Genomic DNA, 22001 nt, shown 5'->3' with positions numbered 1-22001 from the left:
TATTTCTGACCATTCCCTTCTCCTACTGGGCACAGAGAACATCTGTCTGTTATCTTCTGTTCCCCTGTCTCGCCCTCTCCTCTCCTGCTCCTCTCTGTTATCTTCTGTTCCCCTGTCTCCCCCTCTCCTCTCCTGCTCCTCTCTTCTTTTCTCCTCCTCCCTACCCTCCCCTCTTTCCTCATCCTCATTCCACCCCACCACTCTCTCCTTCCCTTCCCTGCCCTTCCCCCTTCCTCTCCTCTCTCCCCCCTCCACTCTCCTCTCCCACCCCCCCTCCCTTCCTGTCCCTTCCCCTCTCCTCCCCTCTCCTCCCCTATCCCCCCTCCCCTCCCTTCAGCTTGGTGCTGACTCCAGCTAATCTCCAGGCTGACAGCACAATCCCTGGCAGCTGCGGCGCAAACACACTCGTCCGAGGAGTCTAGCGCCGAATCTGAAGACGGAGCCGTATTAATCCCTATTCATCACAAACTACACAGCCAGGCCTGGCCCCAGGCAGCCAGGATTAACTGCCCTCAGATTAATTTCTCTCCCCAGATTAAGTGGGGAGATGAGGAGAGGAAGGGGAGAGAGATGTCACGGAGAAAGGACAGAGAGACAGGCTCACAGGTAGAGCCCAGAATAAGAGATGAAATACAGTTCTGACCTGGGGATGAATGGATGAGAGGAGAGTGGAGGAGAAGAGAGGGGAGAAGAAAGGAGGGGAGAAGAGCGAGTGAAAGAGAGGAGAGGAAGGGCAGAGGGAGGGGAGAGGGAGGGCAGAGGGAGGGGAGAGAGATGAGATGAGGAGAGCCGAGGGGAGGGGAGAGAGAGGGGAGAGAGATGAGATGAGGAGAGGAGAGGAGAGGGGAGGGGAGAGAGTAGATGAGCAGAGGAGAGGAAGGGGAAATGAGGAGAGGAAGGGGAGAGAGATGAGATGAGGAGAGGAAGGGGAGAGAGATGAGATGAGGAGAGGAGAGGGGAGAGAGGGAGTAGATGAGCAGAGGAGAGGAAGGGGAGATGAGGAGAGGAAGGGGAGAGAGATGAGATGAGGAGAGGAGAGGGGAGGGGAGAGAGGGAGTAGATGAGCAGAGGAGAGGAAGGGGAGATGAGGAGAGGAAGGGGAGAGAGATGAGATGAGGAGAGGAGAGGGGAGGGGAGAGAGGGAGTAGATGAGCAGAGGAGAGGAAGGGCAGATGAGGAGAGGAAGGGGAGAGGAAGGGAGAGAGAGGAGATGAGGAACATGGTGAGTTTCTCATTCCTCTGTTGCTAGTACAGAAGATTCATACTCCTAGATGAGCTAGACTGGTTAGCAGGGCCACAGTTACACGTGAGGGTGGGATCATGTCATGTTGTATGTTGCTAGTGGAGAGGCATAGACACAGACCTGGGGCCAAATGTATCAAACTCATCCATGTTAATTCATTCATGAAAGTATGCATACGGAGAAAGAGGGAAAACTCAGTACGCAACGTTTCTCTGATTTCTGAACACTGCATACGCTACCGATATCATATCACACTTTGTCTTCATAGATTACACTTAACTGATCCGGCAAACACCAGCCAGCCAACACCAGTCAGCCAACACGCGCCAGCCAACACCAGCCAGCCAACACCAGCCTGTCAACACCAGCCTGTCAACACCAGTCAGCCAACACCAGCCAGCCAACACCAGCCTGTCAACACCAGTCAGCCAACACCAGCCAGCCAACACCAGCCAGCCAACACCAGTCAGCCAACACGCGCCAGCCAACACCAGCCAGCCAACACCAGCCTGTCAACACCAGCCTGTCAACACCAGTCAGCCAACACCAGCCAGCCAACACCAGCCTGTCAACACCAGTCAGCCAACACAAGCCAGCCAACACCAGCCTGTCAACACCAGTCAGCCAACAGCAGTCATCCAACACCAGCCAGCCAACACCAGCCTGTCAACACCAGCCAGCCAACACCAGCCTGTCAACACCAGCCTGTCAACACCAGTTGGCAAACACCAGTCAGCCAACACCAGCCAGTCAAACACTGTTGTTATTCATGGGCTGGGAGCAGTGTTAACAGGACTGTGAGTGTGTGCAGCTTATCAGCAGAGCTCCCACTGTGCCCAAACCTCATCTCACACAGTCCAGAGCAGCGGCCTCTTCACAGCCAAGCTCCTATTTGTATCAGTCCCCTCTGCTGTCGCCGTGATGATGAAGACCGACCCACTTCCTGTTCCCCACCGCCGGTCTGGGCTGGAGAGGGCGAGCTGGATGGTGGTGTTATTGATCATCCCTGGGTGGTGATGGGACTGACAGACTCACCCCTCCCTCCCTTTCTCTCTCTCTCTCTCTCTTTCCCTTTATCTCTCTCTCTAGGGCATGACTACACAAGATGAATCATTAACCACTGGGAAATCAAGGAAAACATCCAATAACTGACAAAAAAATACTTTTGGAGATAATCATATCTAATCTGGTCATTAAAATGGTCACAAACAACATAGAATCAAATTCATCTCCAAGTAATAGACTTGTAGTATCTGTAGAATGCAGTGGAATATCTGGGTATGATGCAGTGCTCCTGTCTGGGGGCAGTAAAGACAGAGTGCAGGGTCAAGGTTGTGTGTGTGTGTGTGTGTGTGTGCTCTCATGTCAGCTGTTTCATGTGGAATGCTGCCTCTTAGAAAGCCCTTGATAATACAGAGGAGCTCCTCACAACCTGCTGGCAGGCTGGTTAACTGGCAGGCTGGTTAACTGGCAGGCTGGTTAGATGACTGGCTGGTTAACTGGCAGGCTGGTTAACTGTCTGGCTGGTTAACTGGCAGGCTGGTTAGATGACTGGCTGGTTAACTGGCAGGCTGGTTAACTGTCTGGCTGGTTAACTGGCAGGCTGGTTAGATGACTGGCTGGTTAACTGGCAGGCTGGTTAACTGGCAGGCTGAATAACTGGCTGGCTGGTCAACTGGCTGGACGACTGACTCTCTGGATTATTGTCTGGTGAGGGTAAGGTATTGAATGACAGTGTTATCTGTAGATAAGGGGAGGCTTCTGCCTAACTGAGATAGCCAAGCAGCCGCACATTCTGACAGACAGGCCTTTGTTTCCTCCTGCTACCAAGCAAGCAAACCAGTCAGCCAGACTTAACACACCAAACAGCCAGACAGACAGTCAGCCCATCAACTCGCCAGCCAGCTAGCCTGTCAACAACTATTCTCCTAGCTCTCCAGGATAAAAAAACAAAACTAAATAATAATAATTAGGTTTCACATGAACAGACTCTTCCATGAATGGAACAGGGGTTCATATTAAAGGAGAAATGAGATTCCTGAACGGTTGTACTGGATGATTGTGTGGACTGTGTTCCAGACTCCACATCTCTCAGCAGGATCCCGGCTCCAAGATCACCTAAATCACATCTGATTAGTTCAGCGGCGGCTAAATGACCGTTAACTCACTAATATTCATACGGTCTGGTGTGTGTCGAAGTGTCTTGATTGAATATTCAGAGTTTGACATTTACAGGGGTGTGTGTGCTTACGTGTGTGTGTGCTTGTGTGTGTTTGTGTGTGTGCATGTGTGTGTGTGTGTGTGTGTGTGGTGGAGAGTATCAGGGCCATCGGTACACATCAGGCATGTTCACGGCTGTTGCTCTGATTCAGAGTCCATCCCAGTGAGGAGAGGCAACCTGCTCAGACATCATTACAGGGTTTAATATAGGGCTCAGCTGCTGGCTCTAATCACCAGGAAACAGTCAGACAGACCCTCTCTCTCTCTCTCTCTCTCTCTCTCTCTAAACCTCTCCCTCTCTCTCCACACCTCTCTCTCTCTCTCTCTCTCTCTCACCATCTTCCTCTCTACACCTCACCCTCTCTCTCTCTCTCTCTCTCTCTCTCTCTCTCTCTCTCTCTCTCTACACCTCTCACCATCTTCCTCTCCACACCTCACCCTCTCCCTCTCTCTCCACACTTCACCCTCTCCCTCCTCACCCTCTCACTCTCTCCACACTTCACCCTCTCCCTCCTCACCCTCTCACTCTCTCTCACACCTCACCCTCTCAACCTCTTCCTCTCGCCCTCTGTTCCTCTCCCTAGCTCCACACACCTCTCCAGGTCTGCATCTCTCTCACCCCCTCTCTTTCTGTCCCTCTCCCTCACTTTATTCCTCTCTTCCTCTTTATCCCTCTCCCTCTCCTGATCCCTCTCTTCCTCTGTACCTCTCTCCCTCTCCCAAGCTCTACACACCTCACCCGTCCTCCTTATCAATCCCTCTCTCATCCTCTCTACGTTTCCTCTTCCTCTCTCCACCTCACTACCCCAGCTTCATCTCTCTCTCACTCTCCCTCCCTCTCTTTCTCCCTCTCCCCCTCTCCCTCCCTCTCTCTCCTGTCTCCTCCTCACATACCTTCTCCCACCCTACTTCTTCCTCAGTCAGGTTCTGTCCTTCATTTCACCTTCACCTGCTGTCTCCCCCCTCGCTCTCCCTCCTCACCTCCTTTCACTCTCCTCCCCTCTGCGGCTCCTTCCATCCCTCTCTCGTTTGCTCCCTCTCTCTTCTTCACCCCAACTCTACCCCTCCGGCCCTCTCTCTGGCCCTTCCTTCCCTTGGCACCCCCGCCCCCCCTCTCCCACGTCCCACTTCCATTCCTGACCTCTGAAAAATGCCAGAGCAGGCCACTCAGGGTCTCTGTGGTCTGACACACACACACACAAAACAACATACACACACACCCATGCACGCACACAGAGACACAGACATGCACACATAGCCATGGATCCAGATACACACACACAACCCCCACCACCTCTCTCCCAAAGACACACACACAAATACACACGGAGCCAGACCACAGCTTTTTTTATAATACTGAAGCCAGAAATAGCAGCGCCGGCCAAAATTTGAGGAAAACGAGTGTTTTTCCCCCTCTGCCTGGGATGAAAGGTGATATTTCCACTATTCCAAAGGTCAACAGAGATCACTGTGTTTTTAGCACCTCTCCTCTCATCCAGTCTGCTCATTAAGTACAATATTTATCTTGACATTTGAGCTGTTTCCCTCAAATTGGTTTGAACCCAGCTGGCCTGCAATCTGAAGCCAGCCAGCGAGAGAGGACTATTCTCCTTCCACATCAAAACAGAAGAGAAAAAAATGAGATTCATCCTAACAGCTACTCCAGATAAAACTACATATTTATAAGTACTTAAAACGGCTCTCGCCTTCACCTGCTAAACTCTCCACACACACACACATCACACAGAACTGCCTTCATCTGCCGTACCATCAACATCCCCACCCCCCATGTCTAATTTCCTCCAATCATCATCTCTCATCCTCACGTTCCATCCTTCCACCCAGTCAGGGTCCATTTCCTGCGGAACACAGGCGCCGTTGTTGGACGAGCACCATATGGGCCTCCCCTCTTCCCGTCAACGTGATGGATCCCGCATCACTTCCTGTTAGCCATCCTCGCCGCACGCCTAGGGACGGCAGCAGGGCTCGGTCGCGTTTGAAGGCCTCAGCAGTATTTAATCGTCCTCCAGGGCTCGTTAGAGGAGGTTAATTAGAGGCGGGATTAAGACACGCCTCCTCTCAGAGATGAGAGGGTCTGTCTGACCCCCTGCTGACTGCCGTTATGGCCGACACGACGACAGGAGTCATGCACACACACACACAGAGAAACGCACACACACACAGAAAAGAAAAAAAACACACAGGCATACACACTTTCCATCTCTCAGATTAGCAGAGGAACTCAGCTCATCTCTTCAGATTAGCTACAATAGAGGAACGGATTGCATGACCTCACGACTCACTGTCTTAAATTAGCCATCATCCTGTATGAAGGATCAACAACCAGCAGAGAGAGAGAGACAGAAGTGAGTGAGAGAATAACAGAGAGAAGAGAGAGAGAAAAGAGAGACCGAGAGAGAAAGCGAGACTATCTCGCCTCAGGGTTTTACAACTTGAGTTTGTCTCATTTTCAGATTGAGTAACATGTGACCTAATCCCTGCAGACTAGCAGTCTCAGATTATCACCAGATTGACAAAGCCAATCAGCCCTAGCGCTGGTGGAGGGAGCGATAGGCATGGTTATCAGTAAAGCTTACTGCAGCTCTTAGTCACACCCACCCACACATACACACACACCAAGACAAGAACACACATGTACAGACACACACACACCCACACACACACACCAAGACAAGAACACACATGTACAGACACACACACACACACTAACTCTCGCTGCCCTTGCGAGGATAAATGAGTAATGTTGGCTCCCTCTCCCTGCCGTGCCCTGTGAGGGGGGGCAGAGGCCCTCCCTCTGGCTGCTCCGTCCCACAGGGGAGAGAGGGGGGGGGAGAAAGAGAAGGGGAGAGGGGGGGGGAGAGGGGGAGAGAGAGGGGGGGAGAGAGAGAAAGGGAGAGAGAGGGGGAGAGAGAGAAGGGGAGAGAGAGAAGGGGATAGGGGAGCTCTCAAGGCTATCTGTCAATATCTAACTCCTCTACCTCAGGATAGAATAAAGAGATAGAGAAGTGAGAGAAAGAAAGGGAGGAAAGAGACAGAGAGACAGCGAGAGATAGAGAGAGAGAGCGACAGAGAGAGAGCGAGAGAACACAGCTAGAGGTCAGATGAGTCCTGGAGTAGACAGGACACATCTTGAAGTGATTTTCAAAAGGCGTTGCTAGAAAACAGGCCCTGTTTGCAGGCTACTCTTATGCTTGTGACAGGCTGAACACCAACACAGAGGAACTGCCTGGTTGACTGGTTACCTGGCTGGTTCCCTGGCTGGTTCCCTGGCTGGTTCCCTGGCTGGTTCCCTGGCTGGTTCCCTGGATGGTTACCTGGCTGGTTCCCTGGCTGGTTCCCTGGATGGTTACCTGGCTGGTTCCCTGGCTGGTTACCTGGCTGGTTCCCTGGCTGGATGGTTGAGTTGGCTGAATGCCTGGCTGGCCCACATAGATGCAGCCTTAGGAACAGAATGTCTCTGGTTCTAACCTCCTCAGCGATGACACAGAAGTGAGTTAGCGTACATGTTGGTGGAAGTCCCGGGGCTACCAGGCCCACACACCACACCTAACAGAGCTCCTTTCTTTACGTCACACTCTTCTGTAAAAACCGCACCCCTCTGCCCACTCCCGCGCCAACTCAGACCTCTAGCATCCTGTTGCGCTAGCCTCCCCTTCAGCGGGAGGCCTCCGCTTGGTGGGAGGCTGAACTGCAGGATAGAGGCTGGGAGGGGGTGGAGGCTGGGAGGGGTGGAGGCTGGGAGGGGTGGAGGCTGGGAGGGGTGGAGGCTGGGAGGAGTTGAGGCTGGGAGGGGTGGAGGCTGGGAGGGGTGGAGGCTGGGAGGGGTGGAGGCTGGGAGGAGTTGAGGCTGACATAGGTAGAGGCTGGGAGGGCTGATAATAATATTGTCGATAAAAGTGTCTACTAAATGTCCACAATGCTATATTATTATTATATATAAAGAAGTTAAAGATAGTTAGAGGTCTATGTGTGTCATACTGTAGACACACATCGACACTGTATGACTATGTTTAGCCTGTGTTCTGCTCCTCTCTCTCACCAACCGTCTCTGGAGGAGGGGATCCCTCTCTGAATTGCTCCTCCCAAGGTTTCTTCCATTTTTTTTCTCCTGTTGAGAGTTTTTTGGGAGTTTTTCCTTGTCTTCCTTGAGGGTTTAGGTTGGTTGAGGGGCAGTTCTATGGGCATATGTGAAGCCCTCTGTGACATGCTTGCGTGTAAAAAGGGCTATACAAATAAATTTGATTTGATTTGATTTGTAGACTGTAGAAACATACACAGTTAGTGGTCTATCAGTGTTAGTGTTAACTGTGGGTAGCATGTGGTCGTTATGGCGATGTGGTAACTAGGAAGTAGAAACAGATGGATGTCACTATGGTGATGAACTGATGAACTGCTTCCGTTTCTGCACATGCAGGATTCCCCACAGAGAGAGGGAGACAGGGAGAGAAAGAGAGAGAGAGGCAAGGGGAGAAGGGGGGGAGAGAGAGGGAGAGAGACAGGTAGAGTTTTTTTTTCCTCTCACTATTTCTCTCTTCCCAGCTCCCTCCTGTCAGTTCAAAGACTCGTGAGCGCCACCCCAGTGTAGCAGGCTGTTTGGGGAACTGCACCCTCCACATCACACAGGCTTAAAGACACACCACGCATTGTAGGCAAACCACAAAATGTCTCCCGAAATGTTTCAGTGGAGACGAGTACTCAGTATTCTACACCCACTGGCTCACAGGAAGACTTGTTCTGACTCTGCTTATCCCACCTTCTCCATGGCTGCTCTCAACATGTATTTAATAATTTGGGAGTCTGATAGCATGTTTAAGTACCTTAGACAGTGAGACTGGGAGTTCAGAGAGAGAGAGAGATAGGGGGGAGAGAAAAAGAGAGCGATGGTGGGGAGAGAGATAGGGGAAGAGCAGGAGCTAGACAGCTAGAGCTCAGAGAGAAAGAGAGGGAGGGGAGGGACAGAGAGAAAGACAAAGGGACATAGAGAGAGAAAGAGAGAGAGAGAAAAAGAGAGCGAGGGAGGAAGACAGAGAGAGGCGGGGATGGAGAGAGAGAGAGAGAGAGAGAGAGAGAGAGAGAGAGAGAGAGAGAGAGAGAGAGAGAGAGAGAGAGAGAGAGAGAGAGAGAGAGATTGAAATTCAGCCCGTGATATCTACAAAACTAGATTGAGTCCGGGAGGAATATGTAACAGGTGGGGAGGGACCCGTGCCGGTTGCCACGGTGAGCGGGTGTGGTTGCCACGGTGAGCGGGCGTGGCCTGGCTCGGTCCTGGGAGACACGAAATACGTTAGATATTGATGAACACCCACCACCATGAACCTGAAGGTGACACTCACACACAGACTCGCACACACAAACACTCACAGTCACACAATTACACACAGTGCACTCAATCTTGATTTCAGCCAACCTATGACCTTGGGCCCTTATCTAAAGGTCATTGTGGAGCCTGGGGGGGTGGGGGGGCAGCTCCAGGTGGATGGTTGGACTGCGGGCCATAGAGGCAGACCTGGGACTCTTATCAGGGTTAAGGAGACCCTTCAATCACTACCATGGTGACTCTCCTTCTCTCTCTCCCTCTCTCCTTCTCTCTCACTTTCTCTGTTCCAGTCTCTCTCTCTCAGTCTCTCACTTTCTCTGTTCCAGTCTCTCTCTCTCTATCCCTCACTATGTCTCATTTCCTCTCTCTCTTGCCTTCACTGTTTCATCAAGACTCCTTATAGGGGCTGATCCTGTGAGAGATATCACTCCCCCCCCCCCCCCCCTCCTCATAGCCCTCCAACCCCCCCAACCTTTCAAGCTCAAACGTTATTGAGTTTGTGTCTAGACTTACGTTGTCAACAATAGAGGACATGAAAGCCGGTGGCGGTTCAAAGCAGTAATCAGCACGTTCTTCAATAAACAACGTTTCTGACTGTGTTATCAACAAGGCACATTGATTGGGATTTTTCAAACCCTCTCAAAGTAAGTCGTGATAATTAAACAAACCAGAACACCAGACTCATCAATTTAAAAGCTTTGCCATTGGCTAACCTCATGTTCACGCTGCTTCATTATTGGTTAACACCTCGACCAATCACCAGGCTAGGTTTGACCTTGCACTGAGGCAGGAGAGACATCTGGTACTGGTAACAACCAAACACACACACACACACAAGTGTGAAGACGCACACACACACACGCACGTGTGAAGACGCACACACACACATACAACAGCTCACGCATGGACATAGTCACAAGCGCACACGCATAATTAAGAACACGCACACACAATAAAACGTGATGTGGTTTATGAAAATCCCAAACCGACAAGCTCATCATGCGCTGACAGCTTCTCCAGCTTCTTTAGAAGAGAGCGACCTGACAGAGAGACCAGCTACTGTCAGTCTCCTCTCTCTCTGTGCCCAGAGTGACCAGCTCCTCTCTCTCTGCGCCCCCAGAGAGACCAGCTACTGTCAGTCTCCTCACTCTCTGTGCCCCCAGAGAGACCATCTCCTCTCTCTCTGTGCCCCCAGAGAGACCAGCTACTGTCAGTCTCCTCTCTCTCTGTGCCCCCAGAGAGACCAGCTACTGTCAGTCTCCTCTCTCTTTGTGCCCCCAGAGACCAGCTCCTCTCTCTCTGCGCCCCCAGAGAGACCAGCTACTGTCAGTCTCCTCTCTCTCTGTGCCCCAGAGAGACCAGCTCCTCTCTCTCTGTCCCTCAGAGAGACCAGCTACTGTCAGTCTCCTCTCTCTCTGTGCCCAGAGAGACCAGCTCCTCTCTCTCTGTCCCTCAGAGAGACCAGCTACTGTCAGTCTCCTATCTCTCTGTGCCCAGAGAGACCAGCTCCTCTCTCTCTGCGCCCCCAGAGAGACCAGCTACTGTCAGTCTCCTCTCTCTCTGTGCCCCCAGAGAGACCAGCTCCTCTCTCTCTGTCCCTCGGAGAGACCTGCTACTGTCAGTCTCCTCTCTCTCTGTGCCCCAGAGAGACCAGCTCCTCTCTCTCTGTGCCCCAGAGAGACCAGCTCCTCTCTCTCTGTCCCTCGGAGAGACCTGCTACTGTCAGTCTCCTCTCTCTCTGTGCCCCAGAGAGACCAGCTCCTCACTCTCTCTGTGCCCTAGAGAGACCAGCTACTGTCAGTCTCACAGGACCTCAACTGTGACCTCTCTCCTCCCCAAGACAGGAGAAATACTGTCACTATTCCAGAACTTTCTCCTCTCTCTATATATATATATATATCTTTCCCTCCCTCTCTGATAGAGCCTCCATGCTCTCTCTGAAGGATGAGTGCGGCTCACTTCCACTGTTGAGACTACTACGTAAGGAGAGCATGGCTGAACATAGTCAACTGATCACTGGCTGGCTGAACAGTTGACAGTTAAGCAGCTAGTTGCTAACTAGCTGCTTAACTGATCACTGACTAGATGAACAGCTGACTGACTTCCAGGCTGACTGATGGTCAGAAGTAACACAGGAGGTGTCTCCAGGTGTTCCTGTCACCCAGGGAACAAAGAAGGAGTTATTTTCTCTGCGTACCAGCTTTCACACACACATCCTGGAAGTGCTGAGCAGGATAAAGACATTTATTGCATTAATATTTGATCCTGACACCAAACAACTGAAATTATTCAGACTGACAAATTCTAATTGTGCTGAGAATAGCTAATGAGGTCTCCGAACAGCTGAGAAATAGATAGAGAGAGAGAGAGAGAGAGAGCGAGAGAGAGAGAGAGAGAGAGAGAGAGAGAGAGAGAGAGAGAGAGAGAGAGAGAGAGAGAGAGAGCGAGATGGAGGAAGAAAGAGACAGAGAGATGAAAAGGGAAATTAAAGAATCATTAATAGGCAGCCCGTTTAAAGAACTAATTAAAAGCCTCCAGCATAACCTGACAATGTTTAACGATAATTACACAGACACTATTGTTTAATTTCTTCTTCAGAATTGTGTGTCTAGAGTTAGACACACAAACACACACACACACACACACACACAGAGGCCATTCTTCAGTCAGCCCATCCTACTGGATGTGTGTGTGTGTGTGGTGTGTGTGACATAAGGGGACCTTGGTCGTCTTCAGCATCTTTCCTCCAAGGCGCAGAGAGACAGACAGGCAGGCCAGCATAGAGGCAGGGGAGAGGACAGAAGAGAGGCAAGCAGGGAATACAAGAGGGGGAGGGGAGGAGGGATGGGACAGAGAGAGGGAGAACACACACTGGGTCAAGTGGAAGGAGAGGTGAGCTGTGTGGATGACTGTGCACTCTGTGTGTGACAAAGACAAAGAAAGAAAGAATGAAAGACAGGGAGGTGGGGAGAGAGAGAGAGCGAGAGAGAGAGAGAGAGAGAGAGAGAGAGAGAGAGAGAGAGAGAGAGAGAGAGCGAGAGAGAGAGCGAGAGAGAGAGCGAGAGAGAGAGAGAGAGAGAGAGAGAGAGAGAGAGAGACTGCTGCCTCACCAAGGACCTGTGTCTCAGCGTCACAACCAGCTGTTTCCCTGACAGTAGAGGCAGAGAGAGAGAGAGAGTTCTGTCTCCGTGGTGACAGCATCCACACGTGGTCCCTGGTCACCAAGATGGACAAACACACAACGAGCTGTCACACACACACACACACACACACACAAGCAGACAGTCCTTCACAAGCACCTGTAGCGGTTGTGACTTGGTGAAACTCACTCCTCAGGTATGTAGCAGGCCACCCGCGTCAACGGAGAGCTAGCTTTTCGTTGCCGTAGCTGGTAGTGGCGCGCTTGGCAAGTCAGAGGTGACGTGTTAAGAGCCCAGCGATTGGCGAACATCGGGCCGTACACCTTGTGACGGAGCGTGGCCACGTCTGTTACATACCTGTCACACGCACGCACACGACCACACACATACACTCCTCCACTCTACAGGCACACACAAAGGAACACATGGAAACACACACATACACACTCATGTATGCACGCACTCCTTCACACACACACACACAGAGACTCCTCCACATATATATACACACACTTCACATGTGAACACACACTTATACACAAACACACAGCACAGCACAGCGGCCACACAGGAAACGTCTCTTTGCCTGTCAGATGGTTCACATTCTTCCCGCCAGCAGAGACCATTTATAGCCAACAGGCCGAGACTGCTTCCCATGGTCCACTTCACAGGAAACACATCCAACCCTGCACCAGGTCTAACCAGGTCCAACCCTGCACCAGGTTTAACCAGGTCCAACCCTGCACCAGGTCTAACCAGGACCAACCCTGCACCAGGTCTAACCAGGTCTAACCCTGCACCAGGTCTAACCAGGTCCAACCCTGCACCAGGTCTAACCAGGTCTAACCCTGCACCAGGTCTAACCAGGTCCAACCCTGCACCAGGTCTAACCAGGTCTAACCCTGCACATGGTCTAACCAGGTGTAACCCTGCACCAGGTCTAACCAGGTGTAACCCTGCACCAGGTCTAACCCTGCACCAGGTCTAACCAGGTCTAACCCTGGACCAGGTCTAACTCCTCACCAGGTCTAACTAGGTCTTACTCTTCATCACCCTGGACCAGGTCTAACTCTGGTTTACCCTGGACCAGGTTTCCAGTATCTGGAACGGTATACTGGTCACTTTGAATCATGCTGCTGCTCCACATGCACAGTGTCTGAGCTGCACCAGAGAGAGGGAGAGAGAGGGGACGAGATGGGAGAGAGAGAGAGAGAGAGAGAGAGAGAGAGAGAGAGAGAGAGAGAGAGAGAGAGAGAAGAGAGAGAGAGAGAGAGAGAGAGAGAGAGAGAGAGAGAGAGAGAGAGAGAGAGAGAGAGAGAGAGAGGGAGAGAACAGGGAAGGGAGGAGAGGGCAGAGTAAGGAGTGATAGTGATGTTGCCTTCACACAGTAGAAACAGGAGAGGAGATAAACATGTAGACCTAACCATGTCTGACGGATGGATTATTATGGCAGAGAGCATGGGGAAGAGAGAGGGAGTGAGGAGCAATACGTGAGAAAGAGGGAGAGAGATAGACAGGGAGGAGAGAAAGAGACAGAAAGAGAGATGGAGATACAGAGATACAGGGGGAGAGGGTGTCCATCAGACACACACCACCCTGTCCTGCTGTGTGTGTGTCCATCAGCTCAGTACATATCTTATCATCCTCACCATCGCCACCCTCATCAACACTTCCTCCACACACACACACACACACACACATACACCTTAATAAGAAACCAGGCCTGGCCACAGGAGGTTAGGAATCTTATCCACAGCATCAACTACTTTAGATTCGAATCTAAAAAGCAAGCTGAAAGCTTGTGAGAAAATCAATGTTGCTTAAACTGTTAAAAACAGCAAGCAGGCAGAACGCCCTGTGACGGACTGGGAAAACACAGTACACTACAGCCTGTCGTCTACACACACACACACACACACACACAGGGGACACCACATGTACACACACAGACGACATCCCAGCAGGGTACAACAGAGCACCGCCCCACAGGCCCCATCCCAAAGACCACAGCAGAGAACAGAAAAAAATGAATTCCACAAGACCAACCGGAATAGATTTAAATATATTGAAATCGATTGGGATATAATGTAATGCGCTTGTGCTGTGTGAATGAAGCTTTGTTGACAGCCTTGGTCTCAAGGACTTCCTGTGAGAGGGACACCATGACACAACACACATGAATACATCGCACACCAGATGCACTGGCACAGATACAGCAGAGTTCACCCCCTACACACACACACACACACACACACTCTCTCTCTCTCACACACACACTCTCTCTCTCTCTCTCTCTCTCTCTCACACACACACACACACACTCTCTCTCTCACACATGCATACTCACACGCACTCTCTCTCTCAAACACACACTCTCTCTCTCACACACTCACAAACACTCTCTACACACATACTCTCACACACACACACACTCTCTCACACACTGTCTCTCTAACACACACATACGCTCACACACACACTCTCTCACACACACACACACTGTCTCTCTAACACACGCATACTCACACACACAACACACACGGCTTCTGAAATCCCAGAATAATTCCACATCATGTTTGAGAGACAGAAACCCATCCCACCAGAGCAGAGCAGACTGGTGTGGTGATTGTGGATGAGTCAGTGATTTCACCAGGGCTCTCAGCATGCACTCCTGACTTACCTCATCAAAACCACTGTCTTCCTTCTTGAAAGCTTGACAGGGAGAGAGGAAAATAGGAAAAATCAGGCTTACATTTATGTATTTTGTGAACAGTGAACACATGCTGTACTGAAATGAGGAACAGAAATACAATACACACACACACACACACTTTTCCACATACACACACTCCTTCACACACAAACACACACACACATACTTTTTGTCAGTAACCTATTCTGCTTCTTTCATCAGATCCGGAAGCTCTGCTGCCCGGCAACAGCCAATCAGCTGGTCTAAGACTGGAGGCATTGAGGAGCGAGGTCATTCACTGTTCGCCACAATGACCTTTCACCTCTCAGGCCAGACAGGAAGTCATAGCCATGAGAAGCCATCACTTTCCTCGAACGTGATTACAGGAAGTGACTGTGATTGGCTGAGAAGGTAATTTCCTTGTTTATAAGAAGAAATGTAAACATCATCATAGAGAGAGACAGTTGAATCCTCATCTTCAATTCTGTACTGCATTACATTTTTATTTTGTTTTCGTCATTTATCACTGACACTTTCATCCAAAGTGATGTATAAATAGTGCACTGAGTAAATACAGTGGAAGATCACGGATCAGAAGTACATAGTTCAGTATTCTGGTGATCAGACTCATGGAACGGTCTGTATTCACGAGTCGTGTTCTCAAGGTAACCACATCTAAGCTGCCAGGCAGGTGTTTCAAGACGTCCAAAGAGGTTCCTGAAAGCCAAGTTTTGAAGTCAGAAACTCTCCAATCACAACATCTAGGGAACTCAGGAAAGAAATACTACCTCAAAACCAAAACTAAATAATGTTTTATTTAGCATACCAAGCCTTCCCAAAGGAGTGGAAGCATGAACTTTTTGGCGAATTGTTAGTAGTGAGATTACTTATTTATGTCGGAGTACAATAACAGTCTTCTTGGTCACCAAGCCATGAAATGTCTGCTTTGCCTTTAAGGACCGAGCTATGAGGACAAGAAAACTAAACTCCCAAGCAAGAGTTAGAACTTGATTACAAGGGAGGAACCCAATTCATAGGAGTTCTGAAGTCATTAGGAGATTAATGCAGTCATTTCAAGACAACAGTCTTTGTATTGTCTAATTGCCTTAAAAGAAAAATACTATCAAATGCCGTTGTGACTGCTAGATAGACAGTGAGAATCGTCTCTGGAGGAAAGCGTGTGTGGCAGTTCACAAACAAAGAAAAAAAGAACTGTCTGCTATTCGTCCAACTTGGAAAACAAAAAACAAAAAAAAAACAAGAATAAAACAGAAAAAAACGACACTTCACACTTCAAAAACGCAAACCACCTTCTAACAACTTCCACGGTGCTTGGTTTATTAGAACACACATGAAAGGAACCCACGGCCCTCCCTTCCTCTCTACGCCGCGTCTATTTGCATTCCAAGGCCGTGGGATGAAAGTGAATTCTGCGGCGGCAGAGAGAGTGGAGGATGAGGAGGATGAGGAGGAAGGGGTCAGCAGGAATCTGTGCTTTGCCTTCTCTCAACAAAGAAAACGGGGTGGCACAGTCGCTTTCCAAGTGGATGAGTCTGTGAATAATTGAGCGGTAAACCTAGATATTATTCATATCAACAAAGAACGTGTGCCGTGCCGCGCTCGCATTCCTGCTCACCCCGGCTCAGGTCAACTTTGTTCCACTGCGCAGGATGGAGCGCCCGTGTGCATGGAGGATGTGGAGCGTGGTCGTGATGAGAGTACAGGAGAGGATGTCATGTAGCCTATAGGTTTATAATGCGGAGAACCAGCGCGTATATGATCTGAATCTATAAAACACACTGGAATGATAAGATCCATACACCCATGAACAAATTGATCACCCATTTAGGAAAGCCCAGTAGCCTATTGGTGATTTTGTTGCCTCACTCGTATTAAATCACGAACGATGTGTGAATATTCAATAGCTTCCAGAAACTTTGACGATGCGGTTTCGGGGAGGACAACGTCCAAAACGCGATGAGTTAAATCTCAAAACTATGACGCGATGCTCTCGGTTAAACAGTCCGTGAAAGGCCGACAGTGAGTGATCAATCGATGGCTCAATGGTGCGCCACGTTGATGCAGAGATCAGCAGAAGAGACCAATAGAGACGAGGACATTCCCCGCAGCAGGAAAAGTCGATGCCGACCCTTTTTTAATTTATTTATTTAATCGACCCGGGTTGGTAAATTTCTCAGCATTTTTCAACGTTGAGTAAAGCTTGTTCATTTGGATGGCTGGGTCAAAACCTTGCATTGGCCAAATGTGGGAACAAACGTAAGAATAGTAGGCTATGCATTCCAAACTGAATCAACACATTGAGTTGTGTGTGCTTCAGAGGCAAAGAGAGATGGAGAAGGAGAGAGCAGAGGGGAAATGCTACCTGATTTTACGCGCAAAGACCGTCTCGTACCCGGTCGCTTTAGGTTGCATTTACGGACGATATAAATATGGTCTCCATATCCTCACTGCAATCGAAAGGATAAGCATTATGTGTCCTTTTCATGTGCATAGCCTACAATTTTAGAATGCTAAAGGTTATCCAGACTAAAACAATATGTTCAAAGTGAGAAGCATACACAATTTCCTCTGGACTCTAAGCAACATAACATAACGGGCACGTATTGACATTAAGCGTATTAGCTAGCTTTGCGTTAACTGACAAAGGGTACGTTCAGTGGTCTATATTTAATGTCCACTAGTGACATACCAAAAGTCCTTCCTAAAAGGATACGGTAGTGGATCTTACAATGGGTTACGATGACCCGTTAGTCTAACATGAACAGAACTTACCTATACGGCTAAAACTCTCTGACAAAGTTCTTCTCAACTTCTTCATTTTGCCGATCTTCTCGACAGGCTGCGAAGCGGGCATCAGGTCACACATGTTGCCAGATTTGATGCACCGTAGATATTGATGAAAAACGAGAGAGGTACGGCTTCAAACTACAGTTTCCCCGCTGTCCTGCACTGTGCAACACAGGAAACGTATTCTGCTGCCGATGTTTTAGTTTTCTGTTACCACTCTGTCACTGTCTCCTTGGTTTTCTTAAAATCCAACTACATGTCGGTAGTAGTAGTCCACAGTGGAGCGAATTTGGAAGAAATAATCTATAGAATTGATTGTCGCGTTGAGCTTCAATGTAGGCTTGTCTTAGAAACCGACAGATTGCTGCGGGTTTGCGTTCTTTCTCGCCTCTAAGATCACTCCCTCCGTGGTCTCTGTTCTGTGGATGTCATTTTTGGGATTCTCTGCTCTCCAGTTTGCGAGAGGATGCAAAAAAAAGAAAACGATTCTACAGCGAACCCCGCCCGTAACGTGTCAGGATTGGTTTACAGAATAATTAAGGTTTTTCCGATTGGTCGCGGATACTGTCCGTCATCCAAGGGTAGCGTTGGGACCGCGTATAAAAAACTTGAAGCGCATGCAGGGTTCATTGCCTGGTTTGCGATCCCACTCTTCATGTTCAGTATGTGTAATCTGAGGTCCATGTCTAGCACGTATTGTACTCTACAATTTCTTTGTTCATGAAAACAAAGATTGATGAAGATATAATGACCAGTTATCATTCTACTGTACTCACACGATACGCCGAATGAGCGTTATCGCTCACGTTTAACGCCGAACAAGTTGGCGTTTTACGCATAGGCTACTGATATGGCAATGGCATTAAAGGCTACTTAATTAAGTCGACTGCAGTAGCCTATAGTTTTCAGATGTCGACCTTTGGAAACTCAGCGCAGCTGTTGATAATCTACAAATGTAGTATTTTGGATTGTAAGTGTCACGGAAAGTCATGAAGCTGGACACCGCAGTCTCCTCTCTTCATGCACATTTATATTTATGACTATGCAGAATTAGAGTCAATAAACTTGATATTAAAATGGCAAGGAATGTGTTTGTCTAACCGTGTATGTATTATATTTATTTTTCTTTATAATCAGCTCTTATCTGCAGGCACATTTCTCCTTGACGTCATGTAGCCTGATTAACTGTCGTGATTTTGAAGGACTTAGGCCAACTTTCTTAAGAAAACATCTGTGGAATGAGGAGGCGGTTGAAAAGGCTTGTTAGTATAGTCTACTTTCCTACCGGGAAATGTCCAGTAGACATTATTGGATGATCTAGCAGATTCAGGCTTACTTTGTTACTGAAGCCCAAACATCATACATTAATTCAACTGGAATTACATACATCATAATCCCCATATCCGGCGACCTCGCACACTTTTCTCACTTGACTAATTGCTTGAGAGTTGCGTTCTCTCACGTTTGAAAACAGAAGAAAATGTGTTAATAAATTCTGAAGGTGTCTGTGGTCCTTTGTCTCTGCTTAATCTTTTTTTATCCGACCCAAACATCACAATTTCAACACCTATGAAAGCATTTCGCAACCTTTCTAACCCGTAGTCCCGTTTTCCTGTCTCTGGTGTCTGTGTCAGAATGCGTTGTGTCTCAGTGTAAGACAATGTAACCCCAGACTTTCAATCCTTCATTTAGTTAATTATTTCTACCTCAGAAGTCCCTTTTAATATGAATTTAATATTTAAATTACTAGCCTACATTTCAATTAAAACTGCAGTCCAGGTTTCCCAAAAGGAACCGCCTATATGACATTCCAGTCTTTCTGGAGCCCGGCAGCCTCGTCTGGAGGCTGTTAGAACCAGGGAGAAGCTGATGAGTCACACCAGGGCCTACGGGCTCAGCTCAGGGCCGAGGGGCTCAGCTCAGTCGGTGCTTTATGAACATCACCAGTGCTACTAGGAGACAGTGTAGGATACTCTCAGAAGTCATCTTCATCGTCTGAGGGGTCTTAGAACCGGGAAGACAATGCCACACACACACTTGATTGTAGAGAACACAGCATGGCTCATCATGTAAGCCTTTCTGCTCACTTGAAGTGGACACAGTGACAGCCTGTCTGCCCAGCAGCCAGGATCAGAACACAACATACTCCACATATCTCCCAGGAGGAAAAAGGACTTGAACTTAAAAGACAAACATTTTATTAGGAAAGTTGTCAGAAGCACAGAGAATAGTGAACATCCCAAACCATCTGTTCTACATGAGGTGTCGTATATAAAGGTGCAAAAAAACATTACAGTTGATAGCAGCTCCAAATCAGACTTAAACTAGGAAGTAATGTGCAGTAAATGTTTTTAAAAAGAGCTTCACTCAGTGGAGTCAAATCTAACAAGAAATACTTTCGAGAATCAAATACACTCGTGGGGTTGTCTCAGGAAGGAGTACAGAATCGCCGAGACGTCTCACAAAACATTCCTTCCACACGTTTCATTTTTTTGGTTAATTACATTTTGTCGCTAACAGAAAAAAAATATTCTGCATGTAATCATTCAAGGCAAAGATGCAGTTCTCAGCCTGATTTCTCAGGAGCACATGTTCTGTTGAGTGTGTCAGAGTCTATGTTCACACCCGTCAGCAGGAGGTGTAGAGGAGAGAGGGAGAGAGAGAGAGGGAGGAAGAGAGAGAGCAGGGAGGAAGAGAGAGAGCAGGGAGGAAGAGACTACAGGAAGTGAGAGGGGAAGGAGAGCAGGGAAGGTGGGGAGGAGAGGAAGGTGGGAGAAAAGGAGGGAGGGGAGGAGGGCCTCTCCAACAGGCCTCTTCTTTACTCATTCTCAAACTTGCTGTATGGGTGGTCAGTGTCTGGGATAAGACCTGCAGAGAGAGACAGAGAGACAGAGAGAGGGAGGGAAGGAGAGTGTGTGAGAGAGAGAAAGAGAGGAGAAATTGTTACAAATGACAGATTTGATTGAGCCGAACACTTGAATCGAATAGAACCGAATACGATTCGCGGCCCCTGTAACAAAGCACATTGGTGGTGATCCGAGTCCTCCAGGGGAGGTGGGTGAGAAGGCAGGAGGTCGGGGGGTTGGACCTGGGCAGAGTGTGGTCAGGTCTGAGAGAGAGCTGAACCATTGCTGTCCCTGACGGATGTGAGGAGGGATGGAACCGCAGGCCCATCCATCACGCTGTCATGTCGTCCATACAGCCAACCACACTACCTGACACCTTACTACCACCAGGGGACACACACACACCTCCTACAAGCACGCGCACACACCTACCACCGATCGTCTAGCTAGCTTCTCCATCTCCCTCCAACCTACCCTCTCTCCTTTCTCCTTCTCCTCCCTCTATTACTCCTCTCTCTGTCCCTCTTTCATCCCCCTCCTTCACATTCTACCACTAAAGGGTACTATAGTATACCGTGGCCCTGCTTCCACACTGTATGGAAGACATGTTGTGCTGACTGCTAGCGTTCATGTTTATGTTGATGAGGTGTCCAGGAAGTGACACGTCAGGAAGTGACACGAGGCCAGAGGTCATGGAGGCGAGGAGCGATTGAGAAGGACTGAGCTGTACGTGGGCGGAGCTACGAATAATACATCCATGTGACCTCAACATAGAGACACAGGACAGAGACACAGGAGAGACAGGACAGAGAGAGACACTGGAGAGACACAGGAGAGACAAAAGAGAGACACAGGAGAGAAACGAGACACACAGGAGACACACAGAAGAGAGACACAAGAGACACAGGAGAGACAGAGGAGAGACAGAGGAGAGACATGAGACACACAGGAGAGAGACACACAGAAGAGACACAGGAGAGACAGGTAAGAGACACAGGAGAGACACAAGAGACACAGGAGAGACACGAGAGAGAGAAACAGCTGAGACAAACGAGAGACACAGGAGAGACGTACCATATTTTTTACGGATCTCATCATGCTTGGTCTTCCTCTCGCCTTCCTGCAGGGACAGAACGGCAACACAAATACATGAGCAACTTTCATGTTCCAGTAAAGTCATATGCATACAATAACTGTTCATTGAATCCCCAACATGGATTATGAGTAATGACTCACTCTGATATGAGCTCTTCTCTCTGAACCCTAACTCTCTTGTGGTGAAGAAGCTGTGTGTATGTGTGTGTGTGTGTATGTGTGTGTGTGTCTAGCAGTAGCGGAGCAGCGTTGGGCTACAGGGAGACGGGTCGTTATTTAACGCCGTCTGTGACGTCGTTGTAGTTTACCACGTCAACTGACAGCGGCTCGTAAACATCAACAACAACAGGGGCGTCGGCAGCCATGCTACAGCTGGAGGTGAAATACAAGCGCAGCGCTGGGAGACAGTCCCCAGGACATCATTCTCTCTCCATCAGGAACACAAAGAGGGGGCGGGGGTCACAGACACACACAGTCGCTGGGGGAGAAGCGGGGGGGTCACACCTCACACACACAATGAGGCCCTGGGGAGAGGACTCACCACCTCCTGGAACGTAAATCTACCCCTCCCACAGACACACACACACACACACACAAAGAGGTGGGTGTAAATTCAGTC

The 22001-nt window shown here is 49.1% G+C and overlaps 1 protein-coding gene and 1 long non-coding RNA gene across 2 annotated transcripts in view; both read right to left on the bottom strand.

Moving 5' to 3' along the window:
- Positions 1 to 17894, bottom strand: part of LOC134023783 (cyclin-dependent kinase 14-like) — a 54712-nt gene extending 36818 nt beyond the window's left edge. Inside the window, exons 1-2 of the mRNA XM_062466145.1 lie at positions 17427 to 17894; positions 14622 to 14653 (exon numbers count right to left, since the gene is read on the bottom strand). Coding sequence (XP_062322129.1) covers positions 14622 to 14653; positions 17427 to 17520 — 126 coding nt within the window. The 5' untranslated portion in view covers positions 17521 to 17894. The remainder of the gene's footprint in view (positions 1 to 14621; positions 14654 to 17426) is intronic.
- Positions 17895 to 19622: 1728 nt separating this feature from the next.
- LOC134023872 (uncharacterized) lies at positions 19623 to 21794 on the bottom strand. The gene is made up of 2 exons (XR_009930804.1): positions 21362 to 21794; positions 19623 to 20309 (listed from the first exon to the last, which is right to left on the bottom strand). It is a non-coding gene; the product is annotated as an uncharacterized LOC134023872 (long non-coding RNA).
- Positions 21795 to 22001: the final 207 nt, after the last annotated feature.

The sequence above is a fragment of the Osmerus eperlanus genome, chromosome 7 (assembly GCF_963692335.1).
Source record: "Osmerus eperlanus chromosome 7, fOsmEpe2.1, whole genome shotgun sequence".
Classification (NCBI taxonomy): domain Eukaryota; kingdom Metazoa; phylum Chordata; class Actinopteri; order Osmeriformes; family Osmeridae; genus Osmerus; species Osmerus eperlanus.
This window is presented reverse-complemented; position numbering and strand designations above follow the sequence as displayed.